A 21,038-nucleotide genomic window follows, 5' to 3' on the forward strand; every position below is an offset into this window, starting at 1 on the left:
ATTTTTAATACCTGATAAGAGTTTTCAATGGGCCTCTGGGTGCTATGCAGGATTAGCATCAACATTTTTGGCGCTAAACCTGTAAAGTGCCAGACTACCGTCCGAAATTATGATGCTAGTACCCCTGACTTCTGCCATGGTGCGTTATATTTTAAATACGGTGCACACATGGTGGCGTTAAGGGGGGCATTAAGGGGCGCAAGAAAAGAGGCGCTGCACTAGCTGCAGTGCCACTTTTCATAAATATACTTATTAAAGAGCAGCAGTAATTACAAAACAATTGGACAGAAGAGTGTGGAACATACATGCATACCAACTAATCTATACCTTGAGCCATACCATGGAGACTTGAACCAGGTTTCACTGTCAGTGCCCTTCACTGGTACTCCTCCTACCTTTTCAGTCAACACCAGTTTGTTCACATCGTCACCTTCAGGTCCCAGAAGATCCTATCACCTGCGAGTCCCACGGAGATTGGCACCAACGTGTTCACAATTAACACCTCCAGGTCCCGAAAGATCCCATGAGGAGTTCCACAGGGATCAACACCAGCTTGTTCCCATGGACAACTCCAGGTCAGAGAAGATCCCATCACCTGTTGAGTGCCACAGGTATTGATTCAATACGGTGTGTGAGAAAGTAGCCTCTTTCTAGCCTTGTTACCCCCACTTTTGGCCTGTTTGTGAGTATGTCAGGGTGTTTTCACTGTCTCACTGGGATCCTGCTAGCCAGGGCCCAGTGCTCATAGTGAAAACCCTATGTTGTCAGTATGTTTGTTATGTGTCACTGGGACCCTGCTAGCCAGGACCCCAGTGCTCATACGTTTGTGGCCTATATGTATGTGTTCGCTGTGTGATGCGTAACTGTCTCACTGAGGCTCTGCTAACCAGATCCTCAGTGGTTATGCTCTCTCTGTTTTACAAATTGTCACTAACAGGCTAGTGAAAAATTTTACCAATTCACATTGGCATACTGGAACACCCTTATAATTCCCTAGTATATGGTACTGAGGTACCCAGGGTATTGGGGTTCCAGGAGATCCCTATGGGCTGCAGCATTTCTTTTGCCGCCCATAGGGAGATCTGACAATTCTTACAAAGGCCTGCCAGTGTAGCCTGAGTGAAATAACGTCCATGTTATTTCACAGCCATTTACCACTGCACTTAAGTAACTTATAAGTCGACTATATGTCTAACCTTCACCTGGTGAAGGTTGGGTGCAAAGTTACTTAGTGTGTGGGCACCCTGGCACTAGCCAAGGTGCCCCCACATCGTTCAGGGCAAATTTGTGAGTACGGGGACACCATTTCACGCGTGCACTATACATGGGTCACTACCTATGTATAGCCTCACAATGGTAACTCCGAACATGGCCATGTAACATGTCTAAGATCATGGAAATGTCACCCCAATGCCATTCTGGCATTGGGGAGACAATTCCATGATCCCCCGGGTCTCTAGCACAGAACCCGGGTACTGCCAAACTGCCTTTCCTGGGTTTCACTGCAGCTGCTGCCAACCCCTCAGACAGGTTTCTGCCCTCCTGTGGTCAAGCCAGGCCTGGCCCAGGAAGGCAGAACAAAGGACTTCCTCAGAGAGAGGGTGTTACACCCTCTCCCTTTGGAAATAGGTGTCAGGGATGGGGAGGAGTAGCCTCCCCCAGCCTCTGGAAATGCTTTGATGGGCACAGATGGTGCCCATCTCTGCATAAGCCAGTCTACACCGGTTCAGGGATCCCCCAGCCCTGCTCTGGCGTGAAACTGGACAAAGGAAAGGGGAGTGACCACTCCCCTGAGCTGCACCTCCCAGGGGAGGTGCCCAGAGCTCCTCCAGCGTGCCCCAGACCTATGCCATCTTGGATTCAGAGGTTTGCTGGCACACTGACTGCTCTGAGTGGCCAGGGCCAGCAGGTGACGTCGGAGACTCCTTCTGATAGGCTCTTGCCTTTCTTACTAGCCTATCCTCCTTCCTAGGTAGCCAAACCTCCTTTTCTGGCTATTTAGGGTCTCTGCTTTGGGGAATTCTTCAGATACCGAATGCAAGAGCTCACCAGAGTTCCTCTGCATCTCCCTCTTCACCTTCTGCCAAAGGATCGACCGCTGACTGCTCAGGACGCCTGCAAAACCGCAACAAAGTAGCAAAGACGACTACTGCAACCTTGTATCGCTTCATCCTGATGGCTTTCTTGCCTGTTTCCTGGTGGTGCATGCTCTGGGGGTAGCCTGCCTCCTTCTTGCACCAGGAGCTCTCAAGAAATCTCCCATGGGTCGAGGGAATCTTCCCCCTGCAACCGCAGGCAACAAAAGACTGCATCACCGGTCCTCTGGGTCCCCTCTCAGCACGACGAGCGTGGCCCCTGGAACTCAGCAACTCTGTCCAAGTGACTCCCACAGTCCAGTGACTCTTCAGTCCAAGTTTGGTGGAGATAAGTCCTTGCCTCCCCACGCTAGACTGCATTGCTGGGTACCGCGTGATTTGCAGCTGCTCCAGCTCCTGTGCACTCTTCCAGGATTTCCTTCATGCACAGCTAAGCCTGGGTCCCCGACACTCTAACCTGCAGTGCACAACCTTCTGAGTTGTCCTCCGGCGTCGTGGGACTCCCTTTTCTGACTTCGGGTGGACTCCGGTTCACTCCTCTTCTAAGTGCCTAATCCGGTACTTGTCCGGGTGCTGCCTGCTTCTGTGAGGGCTCCCTGACTTGCTGGGTGCCCCCTCTGTCTCCTCTTCCAATTGGCGACATCCTGGTCCCTCCTGGGCCACAGCAGCATCCAAAAACCCTAACCGCGACCCTTGCAGCTAGCAAGGCTTGCTTGTGGTCATTCTGCATGGGAACACCTCTGCAAGCTTCTCCACTACGTCGGAAATCCATCCTCCAAAGGGGAAGTTCCTAGTCCTCTTCGTTCTTGCAGAACATAAAGCTTCTTCCATCCGGTGGCAGCTTCCTTGCACCCTCAGCTGGCATTTCCTGGGCATCTGCCCACTCTTGACACTGTCACGACTCTTGGACTTGGTCCCCTTGTCTTACAGGTACTCAGGTCCGGAAATCCACTGTTGTTGCATTGCTGGTGTTGGTCTTCCTTGCAGAATCCCCCTATCACGACTTCTGTGCTCTCTGGGGGTTGTAGGTGCACTTTACACCTACCTTACAGGGTCTTGGGGTGGGCTATTTTTCTAACCTTCACTGTTTTCTTACAGTCCCAGCGACCCTCTACAAGCTCACATAGGTTTGGGGTCCATTCGTGGTTCGCATTCCACTTTTGGAGTATATGGTTTGTGCTCTACCTATGTGCTCCTATTGCAACCTATTGTAACTTTACACTGCTTGCATTACTTCCTTTTGTTATTACTGCATAATGTTGGCATATTGTCATAAAAATAAAGTACCTTTATTTTTAGTATATCTGTGTATTGTGTTTTCTTATGATATTGTGCATATGACACCAGTGGTATAGTAGGAGCTTTGCCTGTCTCCTAGTTCAGCCTAAGCTGCTCCTCTATAGCTACCTCCTATCAGCCTAAGCTGCTAGAAAACACCTCTTCTACACTAATAAGGAATAACTGGACCTGGCACAAGGTGTAAGTACCTCTGGTACCCACTACAAGCCAGGCCAGCCTCCTACACGGTGTCCCACAGAGATATACACCATCTTGTTCACTTGGACACCTCAAGGTCCCAGAAGATGCCATCATCTACGCAGTCCCATAGAGAATGACACCAACGTGTTCACAATTAACAGCTTCAGGTCCCAGAAGATCCCATCACCTGCGGAGTCCCACGGGGATTGACACCAGCTTGTTCATATGGACACCTCCAGGTCCCGAAAACCCCCATCACGTGCAGAGTCCATCGGGGATTGATACCAGCTTGTTCACATGAACACCTCCAGGGATCGACACCAGCTTGTTCACATGAACACCTCCAGGTCCCAGAAGATCCCCTCACCTGCAGAGTCCCACAGGGAACCACATCAGCTTGTTCACATGGACACTGTCATGTCCCAGAAGATCCCATCATCTTACGTGGATGGATACCAGCTTATTCCTATGGACATTTCCAGGTCCCAGAAGATCCCATAATGTGCATCATCCCATGGGGGTCGACACCAACTTGCTTGTTCACATGGACTCCTCCGGGTCCCAGAAGATCCCCATCACTTGCAGAGTCTCCCGGGGTTTTACACTGTCTCCTGTTATCTTCCCCCCTACATGGAGCCCCTTGGGGCTCTACGTACAAATAACATGATCAAGAATCACAAACCCGCACAACACCTACTTGAAGCTCTACCCAACCTTGACAGAATTCCTGTTGTTTGCCATAAACAACAGACAAGAAATAGTACAAACCTGGCTCACTGGGAAGAACCTTGATGGCCTTGAACCACAACTTCCACCAAGTGTCTAGTCACTTGGCTGCACCTTGGACACCAACCTCTCCCTCAAGGAACACATTACCAAAAACACAAAGAAGGGCCATTTCCAGCTCTCTCTTCAAAATAAAGAGGAACTGTTTCTTCCAGAAAGTGACTTCACAACTGCTCTTGTATCTAGATTGTGGTGACGCCCCGATCCTTGGCCTCCCAGTCTCCACACTGGCACCCGCTAATCATCATAGAAGGTGCAACATGTCTCTTCCAGAGCCTGAACAAATATCATGTGACCCTCATCATATCACCCCCACCCCATGGCATGGTCGGGTAGATAATGTTCGTAAGCAGAAGAGGAGTGGTAGGTTAGTTAATGGTATGTTAGCTATGGTAGTTATCTATGGTATTGGTGTACTAGGATAGATATGATGGATACAATAAGTTAAATATGGTAGGTTTGGTATAGCAGCTAGGTGTATGGTACGTTTTGTAGGTATGGTAGGTTAAGTGTACTAGGTTAGGTATGAGAGATATGGGAAGTCAAGTATTGTAGGTTAGGTTTGGTAGATAGCTGCATGGCCCATTTGGTAGTTATGGTAGGTTAAATGTACTAGACTGGTGTGAGAGATATAGTAAGTCAAGTATTGTAGGTTAGGTATGGTAGATAGCTGCGTGGTCCCTTTGGTAGTTATGGTAGGTTAAGTGTCCTAGATTAGGTATGAGAGATATGGTAAGTCAAGTATTGTAGGTTAGGTTTGGTAGATAGCTGCGTGGTCCATTTGGTAGTTATGGTAGGTTAAGTGTACTGGATTAGGTAAGAGAGATATGGTAAGTCAAGTTTTGTAGGTTAGGTTTGGCATATAGCTGGGTGGTCCATTAGGTAGGTATGGTAGGTTAGGTGTATTAGGTTAGTGTAGGAAAGTACCATCTTGTCTGGCATGTTACCCCCATATTTCACTGTATGTATGTTGTTTTAGCCCATGTGTCACTGGGACCCTGCCACACCTTCTGTCCTGGTTGGTACTGGATCAGAACAGCCTTCTGGTCATGCATTGCTTTTGGAGCTCCTGGCTGGCCTGAAGGTTTTTACTGCCCTTTTTCATGTACTCAACCATTCTGGATCTTAGGCCAAGTACATAATCCACTATGTCCTGTTTGGGAGCTTTTAAAGGTTGTTCCCAACCCTCCTTCACAAGAGTGAGTGGACCTCTTACAGGGTGTCCAAAGAGGAGTTCAAAGGGGCTGAAGCCCAAACCTTTCTTGGGTACCTCCCTGTAAGCAAAAAGGAGGCAAGGTAACAGGACATCCCATCTCCTTCTGAATTTTTCAGGGAGTCCCATTATCATACCTTTGAGAGTTTTATTAAACCTCTCTACCAGTCCATTAGTCTGCGGATGATAAGGAGTGGTGAATTTGTAGGTTACACCACATTCCTTCCACATTGCTTTCAAGTATGCAGACATGAAGTTGCTACCTCTGTTTGATAGTACCTCTTTAGGGAAACCCACCCTGGAAAAGATTCCCAGGAGGGTCTTTGCCACTGCATGGGCTGTAGTGGTCCTTAGAGGAATTGGTTCAGGATATCTTGTGGCATAGTCCACAACCACCAAGATAAACCTATTTCCTGAATGTAGGAGGCTGGCCTGGCTTATAGTGGGTGCCAAGGGTACTTACACTCTGTGCCAGGTCCAGTTATCCCTTATTAGTGTAGAAGAGGTGTTTCTAGCAGCCTAGGCTGATAGAAGGTAGCTATGGCAAAGCAGCTTAGGCTGAACTAGGAGACATGTAAAGCTCCTACTATACCACTGGTGTCATATGCACAATATCATAACAAAACACAATATACAGAGTTACTAAAAATAAAGGTACTTTGTTTTTATGACAATATGCCACAAGTATCTCAGTGAGTACCCTCAGTATGAGGATAAGTTATATACACAAGATATATATACACAAACCAAAATTAGGTAAGTAATAGCAAGAAAAGTAATGCAAACAGTGTAGAATTACAATAGGTTGCAATAGGAACACATAGGTATAGGGGTAACACAAACCATATACTCCAAAAGGGGAATGCGAACCACAAATGGACCCCAGACTTATGTGAGCTTGTAGAGGGTCACTGGGACTGTAAGAAAACAGTGAGGGTTAGAAAAATAGCCCACCCCAAGACCCTGAAAAGTAGGTGTAAAGTGCACCTACTACCCCCAAAAAGCACAGAAGTCGTGATAGGGGGATTCTGCAGGAAGAACAAACACCAGCAATGCAACAACAGTGGATTTCCGGACCTGAGTACCTGTTAGACAAGGGGACCAAGTCCAATAGTCGCGACAGTGTCGAGAGTGGGGAGGAGCCCAGGAAATGCCAGCTGAAGATGCAAGGAAGCTGCCACCAGCTGGAAGAAGCTTGGAGTTCTGCAAGAAAGAAGAGGACTAGGGACTTCTCCTTTGAAAGACTGATGTCCCACGTCGCGAAGAAGCTTACAGAGGTGTTTCTGTGCAGAATGACCGCCAACGAGCCTTGCTAGCTGCAAGAGTCTCGTTAGAGGTTTTTGGGTGCTGCAGGGGCCCAGGAGGGACCAGGATGTTGCCTCTTGAAGGAGGAGACAGAGGGGGCGCCACTTAGATGTTTACCAGGGGACATATTACAGGAAGTGTCCTATGGGCGCTATTTGTATATGAGCTCCCTGTGCACATACCTGCGTCACGTTGGTATTATAGAAGAGGCCAATGATGCTTGTGCGGCAACTTGTATAATACGGATCACATTGGTGCCTCTTTCCCACCAGCAGGAGCACAAGGGGGCTTTCCCTCTTTTGCATGTAGATGGGGCCCAACGCACATGAAAGAACACTTTATCTCTGTGCCATATTATAGACATGGTTGCAGAGGCAAAGGAGATATCAGGAGGACGCTTACTGTGCAGCCAAGAAGCTTAGTAGACAGGCGGTTCTGACGGCTGTTCACCAAACTTTAAACAAAGTGAGAGTCTGTTTTTGAAAAACAAAAACTAATGACTCCCACAGCTTGGGAGTTCTCTTCCAGGTTGTGGGGTCCTTACTCTGTCCACCCTTAATAGTTCAGGCAGCGTATTACTCTTCATTTGGCAGCCCCTCCTCCATCATAGGTAGCTTTATGTCAACAGAGTCAATGTCCACGGAAACCTTATAGTCCCGCCTTCTAATAATGAGGCAAGCAGACCAAGAGTTTGGGAGACAGGGTACTCTAAATCAGGCCCTCTGTGTATATTTGAGTAACTGTACTGTTGCAGCCTGACTTAGCTTTTTGTGGTCATCGTCAACAAATGTTTCACACCTTATTTAGAATCAGGGAAAGGAGCTACAATGGGACTTATTCACAAAGATAAGCTTACACTTTTGTGTAAGTTTACAATTGTTTGCTATTCACAAAGGTATTTTATGAGTAGTTTCTTTATGACAGAGGAGCCTCCACATATAGCAAGCAATTGCTCAAGTTAGAGCGATTCCTAACTGGACTTTTCTTGCCACATAAATTGAAAATGAAAAGTAAAACAGTCTACATAAGCAAGTCAGTTCAAAGTGCCATGGCTGCCACGAGTGCGAGAGTTATTGGCTCCATGTGTGAATGTCTAGAAAGGATCCCGGCTGGGATGAAAGGCAAACTGAAACCGGAGGAGGGGCCATCACAACTGTAACAGGAGGAAGCGTGAGGAAGTGTGATGGCAACAGAAATATTCACTTTAAATCGCCTGGGGAGGGAACTCAGCACACAAACAAGGGACATTTCACAAAATGCACCAATACCAAACATTTACAATGCATTTGCGAGAGTTGGAGCTGTTGACTTTTTATTTAGCTACGTGTTTTTGTTTATAGTGAAATGGCTGTATGTGGTTTGTTGAGGAGTTATGTGTGTTGAATTGAATTGTTAGTTGTGGAATTGTGTTGGGTGGAATTGTGTGGTATGTAGTATCCTTGTGTAGTGGAATTATGTGATGTGGTGAATAGATAGGGGTAAGAACTGCACAGAATAGATAGAAAGGAAAATAGCAAGATATAGGTAGTTTGTGTACGCAGTGGTGACTGAGCTCTAGATAGAGGAGCAGAGCGAGTATGTGAGAAAGAGAAAAAGAAGGGGAGAGTAGGCCACAGATCCATAAAAATGTGTAAAAGAAAAGTGTGCGTGAGAGTTGATAAGATGGATAGATATAGATAATATTGATGACAGTGTGGAGAGACAATGAAGATGATGGTGAGATTTTGTTATGACTTCATAAAGATTGAAGAGGAAAAGTCAAAGAGAACTAGTGTTATGAATTAGAGGGTCAGCATATGAAAGCATGCATGCAACAAATGTAATTTATAAGAGAAAGATTGCATAAAACAGTTCATGTTTTCATTTAGGCAGTCTTCAAATTCTGAAATTGTTCTGTGCCATGTCATATAGATTTGACCACTCTGCATAATTAAAAAAACAATGAACATTCTTTAGGTACACAAAACACACAGCAAAACCAAAGATTTGGGTCCGCTCTTCTAAGCAGCTATTGTATGTCTCCGCCTGTCGGGTAATGTGAAACACAGAGGAAATGCAGCGTTAATGCAAATACTTTGTTTATTTCGTGAGCTTCTCCTTATAATGATAGCAAGGTGGGATATACAAAGTAATTTACTGGCACTGTTTATCTTAAATTGCAACAACACAATGGAAAATAAACCAACTTGGTTCTCACTCAGAAGCAGCTATTTTCTGTCTCCGTTCGGCCACCGTAAAATGCAAAAAGCATTTGCAATGCAACAGTTCTCGCATTTCTCAAAGTTAGAGCTATTAGCAGTTGTAAAGTCCCAACTGGACTTTTCTTGCCTCATTTATTGGGAAAAAAACAAGTGTGATCGCGCTGCTAACCATGCGAGATCACACTGCGAAATAAGAGGAAAAGTAGTCCACAAACCAGACGGAAAACAGAAAGCCTCGTGTGTTTTCAGTACTTGGTCGCTGCGCTCGAGGATGGCTAACCACCGGAAAGCATTGACGTATGCATGGCTTCCACTAATGAAAGCAAGCAGATTTTAAAAGGCAAGTCCACGAACCAATGAAAGACACTGACGTTACATGGACGGGGCTCTGAGCCCTTTTCTAACTAGTACAGCGTCTCACAAGCGATACGCACGCATAAGCGCATGCTACGCAGGCTCGACCCTAAAAAGGTACCAAAACAATGTTAAAAAGTCAAGACATTGTGATAATAGTAATCCACATTTAAAATTAGGATTTAGCAAAAAACATTAGAAGGTTCAAAGCAGCATGATCGCATAGCCTTCCAGTTTTTTGCAGCAAGCTTTAAAAATTTGGTAAAATTACAGTTCAAAGCGGTGTTCATTGCCTTAAGCATGTGATCACAGATTGACTGCACGAGCTAATTCCGCGCTGGTTAAAAAGTGCACTTAACAGTTTCATCCTCTTGTTCAGCAGACCGGGCAGAGAAAGGTTATGTGGATAATGTAAGCGGTGTTTACGAGAATACTAAAGGAAAGGAGTTCCATTGAACCAGCCATTGAGGTGAATTTTTAAATCTGGAGTCTCAGACCTCGCATATGAGCTACAATTGTTGCCATCACCTTGTTAAATATTGAGCAGATGTTTATTTAAGAAGCAACAGTGATAGTTAGTATTTATCAGTGTTCCCCATCCTAAATCACATGGGTTAGCTGATTAAATAAAATACAAATATACAAAAAAACTGAAATATACAGTAAAAATCTGAGCTAGAGTGACTATCTTTAACTGCTTGAGAGGAAAGGAATAATGTAAGTGGAAGAAATCCAGAATGATACATTGTTGTTTCCCTGTCCACTGCAAAGAAACATCAAGCATAAACCATGACCAATCTGACAGAAATCAGTTATACCATTTTCATGTGTGAAGGTTTCTTTCCATCCTGCTAATGTTCTCTTAGGTTTGTGCATGGAGTCAGGAAGGAGGTAGTTGATGGTCACACTTGTAAAGAGAAGTTAAGCTAAACACTAAAAGGACCAAGGGTTTTGTAGCGAGGCTAGACTGGGGAAACTTGGGATATCACTATCAGCCGCAGCTGTTGCTTGGACCACGTTGATGCAATGGTAAAGAACCATTGGGTTCCTTGTCCTCAAAGGTGAAGCTGAAGGCGAACCAGTTCGGTTGGTACATTAGGATTTTCGCTCTCTGGCCATTGGGCAAGTGGTCTAACTTTACCTTAAACTTTGCAAAGCGCTGGTAGCTCTGCATGAGAACTAGTCCACCTCAGTGAACTGTCTCCTGAATGAAGGGCTCAGTATGGGGCCCCAAAGAAATAACGTGTTTTTGCACTTAGTCTCGATTTGTACTTGGTGAGGATTTCATCCGACAACCTTAAAACTGATTTCCTATGATATTTACCATTTGCCTTTGGTCTCTTGCAAAGATCATTCACAATATATATCAATAAGCGAATTCACAGCATTACAAAACTCTGAGCAAACTTCCTGTCACTTGAGAGGGTATTCTGTTTATCCTTTGAACCTCTTCTGGCTACGTAGGTAATATCTGGCTAAGAGTTAGCCTGTTTGGGAGCTAGTGCAGACCACAGAAAAATACTTTACCCAAGCCATCTGTAAAAGTAACCTCCTTATTAGGGCTATTTGTAGAGGCTACTAGTATCAGTACCAGATCTGGGTCACCTACACTATAACAATGGTGCCTGCAGTACAGTTGGTTCCTCGATCGTCCGAGGGTGAACTCCATGTAGTGCACTCTTGGTGTGTTAACAGTCCTTCTAAAGAACTGGGACATGGATTTGCCTGGTTTGACTTCTTGTAATACTCCATATAGGCTTAACAGTTCCTGCCCTAAAGTTGGTTTCCATATTGCCCCTGGGTGGGCATCATACAGTACTCCCTTGGTGGTTTGGCAGTGGTACCAACAGCTTGGGTCTTTCCAGTTGTGCTGGTGGACTCCATAAACTGATCCATAGCGATGCCCATTAACGTTTGATGCTGTCTACCAAATGATTTTTCACAGTCACGCATGCAGGACCCTATCATTTGGTAGCATAAAGGATCCATCCTTTATGCTACACTCTATGTTTATGTGCAGCAGTGTTTGACGCGTTGCATCTAAACCACGTTGTCAAACCACCCATGTTGGCTATCCTTGCAACCATGCATTCCAAAAGGTGCACTGCAACCCAATGCAATGCGGAGCAGTTCATGTCTTCACAAGGGGTATGAAGCCCTATATGAATAATACAAAAATAACACACACCAGAAAGTGCTTTGGTAAGAAGATGATCCAAAGACCAATGCAGTACAATACTTGATGACCTCAATTTAATCCTTTAGGATGGTAGTGTGGCTGCACTTTCATACCAACTCCTTGACTGCCTCTGTCAAACCTGGGTCAGATTCTAGAGCCTAACTTTTGTTTTAATTTCCAACCTGACTGCTCCATGGAGAATCTCTTAGCCACTGTTCTGCGCCATCTTTTGATTTCTGCCACAAGGTTCTTCCTTGGGTTCTACATTTTAAAACTTCCACACTGAACCTTTAGCCACTCTTAGTTAATCTTCTGACTTCTTATTTTCCTATAGCATTTAAATTCAAATTAACATTCGATTGGTAGAAAAAGAGGCTTTGGATATGGCTCACTTCCAAGAGTGTATGTCATTCTATTGGCATTGGACGAGGTCCAACTCTCTGACACTGAAATATGGCAAAATGGAATTTCTGTTTGTGGAGAGTTGCCCACCCACTAGGTCTGCGGAATAGTGGCCTGATTCTCTGCCCTTCTCAAACCCGGTTAGTAGGGTTTGCAATCCTAAGGCCACCTTTGAATCCACTCTTTCACTTGCACCCCATGTCAACAAATTAGCAGCCTCTTGCCCCCCCCCCAACTCAAAACTCTTAGGAAAATTATCTCTGTTCCACCCAAGCTTTTTCTGAGAAATGTTGTTCAGGCCATTTTCTCCTCTGACTTAGGCAACGGGAATGCCTTGTATTCCCATTCTCTATTTCAGGCATGTGCACTGGCTACTTGTTGCCTTGAGTGTCTATCACTGTGCTGGCCCTGTGTTCTTCCAAAAGCATTTTAAATGCTACACCCACTATACGTAGTTTAAAGTAGTGTTGCCATCTGGTTCTGTCTATGATGTTCGGGTTGTGGATGGGTGAGCGTTTTCTTTCTTTGCTGTCAAACATTGGCATAACCTTAACGCAGCCATTTCAGCAGACAAAAATCATGTCCCAATTCAGAAGAACCTTTAAGAAAAGAAAAAAAAAAGCTGTGTTTTTATTTTTTGCAAACTAACCGTACCAACTGCCTCTGCACCAGTCCCATCACTGTGTGGGGGAGGAAGGAGGGGGTGCCTGAGCCTTAAAAGAGCATAACTCTTGATGCACCTATCAGCCTTTGTAGAACGTCACCTGCCTACAAATCATTCTCGCCTGCCCATGAGCGCTATCTGGTTCATCAACTCTTGATTTTTCTTCACTCCCAACACCCCACAAAAAAAACACCTATTCGCCTCCGTTAAGTTTAATGAGATCACTTCCCACAAACACTTCGAGAGGCATGGAAGGGGAATGAGACAGAGAAACATGATAGATCGGGTTCGAGAAAGAGGATTGGAGACACACAAGGCTGCAAAGAGGAAGGTTTCAGGCAAAATAAAGTTATGTCTGGCATGGCATGGGTTATTTTGACAGGGCAGCAAATATCGTTAAAATTAGCTAAACTCTAGAAGTTTGAAATTGAGTTGCCTAAAGCAGGCTGGTTTGGTAACTAAAAGACAAACTGTGTTTAGCTTTAACAAGTCCATCACTCACGCCTATCAAGCGTTATACTTGCATAGCATTTAAAACCCTTCACTGAGAAGCATACAGCTGACCGTTTGAGGTGGCTTTTAATGAGAAGTAATCCTGATGTCGAGGGTTTTTAAAAAAAAAACTTTTGCTTTAATATGCTTCCAATTTGAAAGCAAATAAAAAAGATGGAAACAAACACATCATATAGGCGCAAGTCGCTTCACACCGCATCAAAAGTATAATTAGATCCGCCCCTTGTACGTAATGCTCGTCTTTCAAGCAGTTATCTTTCACAATAAAATACATAGAAACAAATAAACAAATTCACCTTTGGAGTTCTCTTTCCTGCTTTAAGTAATGCCTTATGGAAAAATCAGTCAACGTGCCTCTGCCCTTTGAAAAAGGGTCATGTGGTGGCAAGTTATACTGAAAACGACTCTGACAATGGCTTAAACAGTGCTCAATGATGGTGTTAACCGCTGACGAGAATGTGTTGAGCAGCTCATGTCCCCACCCAAGAAGGCCCTTGTTTGCATTTCAATTAGGTCTGCTAGACCAAACCGCCCTCAACCAGTGCAAGGCCTGTCGATAACAAGACTGGGGAAATTTCCAAAGCAAAATAAACAAGCATTTGGAATGCAATCGTCTCGTGTTTGCTCGAGTTAGAGCTCTTAGCGTTGTAAATTACTGACTGGACTTTTCTTGCCACACAGACTAAAAATAACAAGAGGAAGAGAGCGAGCTGACCCTGGAAAAGCCCCCCACTGCTGTTGGTTTATGTTTACAGAGGGAGGTGGTGGGGAGGAGGGGCTGATTATACACCCACAGTGTAAAGCAAACAGGCCAATACTGAAAGAAAAAGTCCCACTCAGAAGAGATAAACAGGACATAGCGTAATTACACAGTACTTTGTGCTGCTCCCAAAGTGAAAAAAGGCAGGACAAAGAGGCAGAACTGACCACTAGCAAGCAAGGATTTTTGAAGGACACTGCAACTAACAAATGAAAACGCTGGAACTCACTGCATAGTATACTTAAAAGTATACAGCAGGCCGAACGCTAACGCTCGACCTAAAAATCAGACGAAATGCAACTGCAGTGCTGTCTCATGGGTTATTTCATAAGATCCTTTAAATGATATTAAAGGTGAAATGTGCATGCCGTATATACCAATCAAACAAATAAAAAAAGATTATTTAAACACAACTCCATATAACATAGCCATATGTATTCATTTTGGGAAAATTTTGGCATGCGCTGCAAAGATATTATGTTACTAGTAAATAGAATAGCTTGGATGCTTGTTAAAGTTAAACAAATGTTTTTTGTGTTTTTTTTTATCGTAAACACATGAACCTCAAGATTGTGGGGACTTTCTTGGTTGCTTTTTTCCCTCTCTACTTTTTACTTGCTAAAATCGTAATTACTGACCTGTATGGCAATCCAGACTACTAACCAGACCCCGCCTTTGATCACTCAGCCGTGTCCCCGCAGGGCTGGCTCCATCCTAGAGCACCAAGGGAGCATGTACATGCTTCATGGTAAAGTGTGCTTAAAATAAACAAAAGGTTGCTGCTGCCACAGAAAGGTAGACTGCGACTTGCTACTCCACCCCCTTTACACCAAATTCAATTGCTAAAACCCTGTCTACTTCGTGCCTAGCAGGCATTTTCTTGCATTTGGTAATGCTGAGGTAGGGTCATTTATATGTAATATATGCAACGTCTCACAAGTGCCGGTAAACAAGGGCAAACCTAACACATTGTACAAAGAATAGAGCTTCAGATGAGCCGATAAGGCAGGGCAGACTTCGTAAGTTTTATTCACTTCAAAGGCACTTGACCAAATTTTGTTACAGTCGAGCACAAAAGGCAGAGACTGTTGAAAACACTTATGAGAGAACTGACGCTTCAGCAAGTGTTAAAGGCTGTAAGTTACCATCTCTGCAAAGATAGTTAATAGACGTTAGATGGTAATGTTAAACTGTTGGATGGTAGGTTTGTTTTCGGGAGACAATCATACTTGGGACAGCAGCATAAGAGCGTCATTTATGTTTACATACCCTGCCAAAACCTTGTGCTAAAACCAACAGAGAATAGGTGAAATCACCCGTGCATGCTGAACAGTAACTAAAGGTAAATAGAAATCCGATTTTACAATAAAGCCCCTATTGGGTGAGCGCGTTTTGGGTAGAAACAAAATACATTGTTTTTCAAAGGCAGAGGATACTGGGATACAGTCGGTGATGTGGGAAACAATATATTTACAAGCATTTGCAATGCAATAGTTCTCGCGTTTGCGCGAGTTAGAGCTATTTGCATTTAAAATTACTAACTGGACTTTTTTTGCCACACAAAATGAAAATATAAAGTAAAACAGTTGACATAAGCGAGACTATTAGAGAAAAAAAAACGCAGCACGATCGCACTATGTAAAATGCAGCGCGATCACGCTGTGTGAAAAATAAACAGATAAAGTAGTCCGAACCCCAGGCTGAAAACATCTAGCCTCAGATGTTTTTAGTAGTTTACTGGTGCTGTGTAGGTGGGCTAAACACCAGAAAAGGCATGACGTATGCACGCCTTTCACAAATGAAAGCAAGCGGATTTTAAAAGGCAAGCCCACAAACCAATGTGAGTTACTGACGTGCCATGGGCGTGGAATAACAAATAATTGTAAACGTAGACAAAAGTGTACGTTTACCTTTGTGAATCAGGCTCATTCACAAGCACACAATTTTGTATCTTGTGATGAACAAGAATAATAGCGCATTGAAGTTAAACATGTCTAACACCCTGTTACTGCGCTACTAGAGGGTGCAAAGTGCTGAAGACTTTCTTGGTTATTGTCAGTGAAAGTTAATTAGGGCCCTGCAGTTTGGAGTGGAAAAAAATCACACCTTCTTTCCTCACTTAATCTCTTATATTTGTTTTCTCTCTCTCATCTCCACCTCTCCTCTCTTCGGGGTCTACCACCCTGCAGTGGAGAGAGAAGTGTTCTACCGCCCAAGGGTGCAGAGCTGTGCTGGTCTCCAAGGCCAGGCTGGAGATGGTCAAGGGTCTTCCCAGAATCCTCCGCTCTCTCTTCTGAAAACCTCTCTGTGCCTCCGTACAGGTAAAACACTTCTCTTACTTTGAGTCAACATGTTATCTCTCTGTGTCTCCACCCAGGTAAAAAGCTTCTCCTACTTTGGGTCAACATGTTATGTCTCTGTGTCTCTACCCAGGTAAAAAGCTTCTCTTTGTGAGAAAAGGCCTCTTTTTGACATTGTTACCCACCACTTTTTGCCTGATATATAATGTAGCCTAGAAAGTATTGTGCCCAGGACCCCTGCTAACCTGGTTCCCTGTGCCAGAGCTCTTTCCCTAAAACGGTTGTGATGCATTGGTACAATTGGATACACCCCTAGTACCACTATAAGTCCCTAGTAGGAGAGTACTTAGGTACCCAGGGCATGAGGTACTATGGGTAGGCCCCTGAGGGCAGCAGCACTGATTGTGCCACCCTCTAGGGCCATGCATCCAGATGTACCCAGCACTGCCATCACAGGCTGAAAGTCCTGGTGCAAACCTAAAACACAAACTCGACATGGCATACTGCCTGTGTGCCCTGTCCTCCATCAACTGCATTTACTATGGGTAAGTGTAGGAGCTGGCCTGGTTCGTAGTGGGTACCAAAGGTACTTACTCCTTATACCAGGTCCAGTTATCCCTTGTTAGGGAAATGTAGTCAGTGTTTAGAAGCCAGGCTCTCTAGGGGTAGTATAGGCGAGCAGCCAAGGCCTAACTAGGAGTCATGCAAAGCTCATGCAATACCACTGTAGACACACCGTATTTACACACATGAAAGAAAATACTCAGGCCCATATTTATACTTTTTTAGCGCCGCATTTGCGCCGCATTTTGACGCAAAAGTACTATACAATTGTAATTTGTAAGTTTGCACCATTTTTGAGTAAAAAAGCAGCGCAAATGCAGCCCTAAAAAAGTATAAATATGGGCCTCAGTGTTACAAAAATAAAGGTACTTTATTTTGGTGAAACAAATGCCAAAAATACCTTAGAGGCTATACTCCCTTAGGAGGTAAGGAATGTACACAAATTATATACACTAGAATGCAGAATTAGCTGTAAAAACTGTTAGAAAACAGTACACATAGTGAAAAACACAAGAGTTAGAAATGGGCCTAGGCGGAACACAAACCATATACTAAAATAGTAGAATGCGAAAGTCGTTTTCCCACCCAGGCAAGTGTAGTGTGTAGAGGAGACTTGATGGGAGTGTAAGAAAACACCAAAGGTAAGTAATAGAACCCACCCCAGAGCCCATGGAAGCAGGAGTAAATCACAGTACGTTTCCTAGAACACACAAGAACACGTGATAAAAGATGTTGCAAGAACCAGAATATGGGAAAGTAGCCTCAGCATGGATACCCCCATTTTTGGCCTGTTTGTCAGTGTGTCTTGACTGTGTCACTGGGATCCTGCTAGACCCTCTTATATGTCCCTAGTACATGGTACTCAGGTACCCAGGACATTGGGGTTCCAGGGGATCCCTATGGGCTGCAGCATTACTTTTGCCACCCATAGGGAGCCCATGCAAAGGCTCCTACAGGACTGCCATTGCAGCCTGTGTGAAATAGTGCATGCACTATTTCACAGGCATTTTCAATGCACCAGGTCACTTATAAGTCACATAAGTCACATATATGTCAGGCCTTCAGACACTGAAGGCTGGGTGCAAAGTACCTGTGCGTGAGTGCACCCTCTGCACTAGCAGAGGTGCCACCACATCGTCCAGGGTCATTTTCCCAGACTTTGTGAGGTCGGGGACGCCATTTTAAGTGTGCACTGGACATAGGTCAATACCTATGTACAGCTTCACAATGGTAACTCAGAATATGGCCAAGTAAGGTGTTTACCAACTGGGAATTGTACCCCAATACTGATTGCAGTATTGGTTGCACAATTCCATGCACTCAGGGTGCTCCACAGTACTGCCATACCAGCCTTCCGTGGTTGCCCCAGCTGCTGCCACCTCACAGACAGGCTTCTGCCCTCCTGGGGCTTGAGCAGCTCAATCCCAGGAAGGCAGAACAATGTGTTTCCTTTAGGAGCAGGGTGTTACACCCTCTCCCTTTGGAAATAGGTGTTACAGGCATAGGAGGAGTATCCTCCCAGAGCCTCTGGAAATGCTTTGAAGGGCACTGATGGTGCCCTTCTTGCATAATCAAGTCTACACCAGTTCAGGGACCCCCAGTCCCTGCTCTGGCGCGAAAGTGGGCAAAAGAAAGGGGAGTGATCACTCCCCTGTCCATCACCACCCCAGAGTGTCCCTGGATTTTGCCATCTTGGATTCCAAGGTTACCCCACATAAACTTACCTGCACAGACCTTTTCCACGTGCAGTGGCCCGCAGTGGCCCTGCATCAGCTCCAGATACTTTTAACCGCTGCTCCTGGCAAAACCAGGAGCCGCCTGAACTTCTCCAGCTGGCAATGTGTCCACCAACAACCTCGACCAACCTGCAAAAGAAGAACTTGGTAAAGCAACTGTGATTTTATAAGTATTTTTAAAGGTGAGTTTCCATTGATTCCCATGGTGCGTAATTACGCACTAAACTACTATTTTTTTTTAATCTTCAAAAATCCATATATCAAAAGTACTTAACCAATTTTGAAAATCTTGGTCTTAAAAATTATATAAAACTCTGAAGTATTTTTATAAATTGGTCTTGAGTTATTCCTTTGAATGCTTGAGTTGCATGATTGATACTGTGAAAAAATGCTTTGCAGTTCTCCAAGATTAGCCTAACTGCTCGACCAAGCTACCATAAAAATTAGAGCATCAGGTGATCTAGTTTTTACATTTGTAAACCAGCATGTGGTTGCCGGACCCCCTGCACAGTGTGCCTAGCTTTGCACACTACATAGAGGGCCAGCCTCCTACACCCTTACTTTGGGTCAACATGTTATGTCTCTGTGTCTCTGGCCAGGTAAAAAGCTTCTCTTAGTTTGAGTCGACATGTTATGTCTCTGTGTCTCTGGCCAGGAAAAAAGCTTCTCTTACTTTGAGTCGACATGTTATGTCTCTGTCACTGGCCAGGTAAAAAGCTTCTCTTACTTTGAGTCAACATGTTATGTCTCTGTGTCTCTCTCCAGGTAAAGATTGTTTCCTGCTCTGTTCCAACATGTTGTGGTGCATGACATCATGTCAGATGTGCATAGTGCCCCTGTGGCATGGCATGGCTTGGGTTCAGCCATGTTAGTGAACGTCACTCTAGGAGAGTAGATGCTGAAAGTGAGGGCGGTGGTTGTAGACACAGGGGTGAGGGAGATGTGGGTAGTATTGGTAAATGTACCCTTCTTACTTTTACCGTGTGCAGCTCGTTCAACATATCAGTCTTGTACCAGTGGTGCAGCAAGGATGCCAAGAGCTCTAAACCAGATACAACTGGAGTGCAGTGGGCCCCTCACAGCCCTGGGGCCCTCACAGCCCTGGCCCCAGTGCCACTACACCTGCTGCACTCTTGGTAGGTACGCCCCTACCTGACACCCCTTTCACCTCACACTCTTACATTTAAGTATGGCCCTAACATGTCATGTTATATTGTACTAGGCTGTTTGAGCTCACATCCCTTACAGCCCTGGGCCCCAGTGCCACTACACCTGCTGCACGCTTAGTAGGTACGCGCCGGCCTGACTCCCCTTCCACCCCACACTCTCACATGTAAGTATGTTCCTAACATGTCACGTTATATTGTACTAGGCTCTTTGAGCTCACACCCCTCACAGCCCTGTACCCCAGTGCCACTACACCTGCTGCACACTTGGTGGGTACGCCCCTGCCTCCCACCCCTCCCACCTCCCACTCTCACATGTAAGTATGTTCCTAACATGTCATGTTGTATTGTACTAGGCTGTGTGAGCTCACACCCCTCACAGTCCTCCGTGACCTGGTCTGTGATACCTCCACACTGCCGATGCTCTTGTGTTACTGTGCACAGCACTTCTGTCTACAGCTGTGCAAAGAAACACAAACACAAAGAGGGTTGAGTGTCAGAGAATCATCAACAAAATTAATGTCTGACTTTAATATTGTGACTTAAATGTCATTTGCAAAACAGCTGTCTCTTTGGCGGTTGATTTTCTATTAACTCCAAAGGGGCGATGATGGACATTTATGACACAATGGCCCAGATTTAAGAAAAGTGGCGGTTCATTACATGATTCATTACATGGTTCATTCATTAAATGATTTACTCATTACGTTATTTGTTCATTAAATGATTCATTCATTACATGATTCGTTATTACATGATTAATTCATTACATGATTTGTTCATTACATGAAGCGCCTCTTTTCTTGCACCCCATTGCTCCCCCCCCTAACGCCACCATGTGTGCTCCGTGTCAATGATTCGGCGCCCTATGGCTCACGCTGGGATCAATAGCGTCACAATTTCTGACGCTGTTGTGATACTTTGCAGGACTAGCACCAAAAATGTTGGCGCTAATCCTGTAAAGTACACAGAGGCCCATTATAAACAAAGGTGCGCCTCACTTTAACGCCTGCACTGAGCAGGCGTTAAAAATGATGTGACGCAAAGGTTTACAAAGTGGCGCAATGTGTGCATTGCACCACTTTGGAAATTTGGCGCTGCGTTTTTGCCAACCTAACGCCACATTAGTGAAAAAAAATGACGCTAATGTGCTCCTAGGTGGCGCTGGGCCCTTCTTAAATTTGGCCAATATTTTTCTCAGACAATATATCAGATTGATCTGAACTCCTCTTTTTCTCCTCTCTCTTTCCCTGTAACTGTTTCTCTCCCTCTTTGTCTTCCGCTTCCTCTTCCTCCTTTCCTCTAACTCTCTGTACCCGT

General features: G+C 44.9%; 1 protein-coding gene across 3 annotated transcripts in view; it reads left to right on the forward strand.

The window, feature by feature from the left end:
- Nucleotides 1–21,038, forward strand: part of LOC138288414 (uncharacterized) — a 112,595-nt gene that overhangs the window by 6,157 nt on the left and 85,400 nt on the right. For 2 of the 3 annotated variants that reach the window (XM_069229972.1, XM_069229971.1), the window contains exon 3: nt 16,142–16,273. The exons of the other annotated variant lie outside the window; for it this stretch is intronic. In XM_069229972.1, coding sequence (XP_069086073.1) covers nt 16,142–16,273 — 132 coding nt within the window. The remainder of the gene's footprint in view (nt 1–16,141; nt 16,274–21,038) is intronic. 3 annotated transcript variants of the gene reach the window in all.

The sequence above is a fragment of the Pleurodeles waltl genome, chromosome 4_1 (genome assembly GCF_031143425.1).
Source record: "Pleurodeles waltl isolate 20211129_DDA chromosome 4_1, aPleWal1.hap1.20221129, whole genome shotgun sequence".
In the NCBI taxonomy this organism is placed as follows: Eukaryota; Metazoa; Chordata; class Amphibia; order Caudata; family Salamandridae; genus Pleurodeles; species Pleurodeles waltl.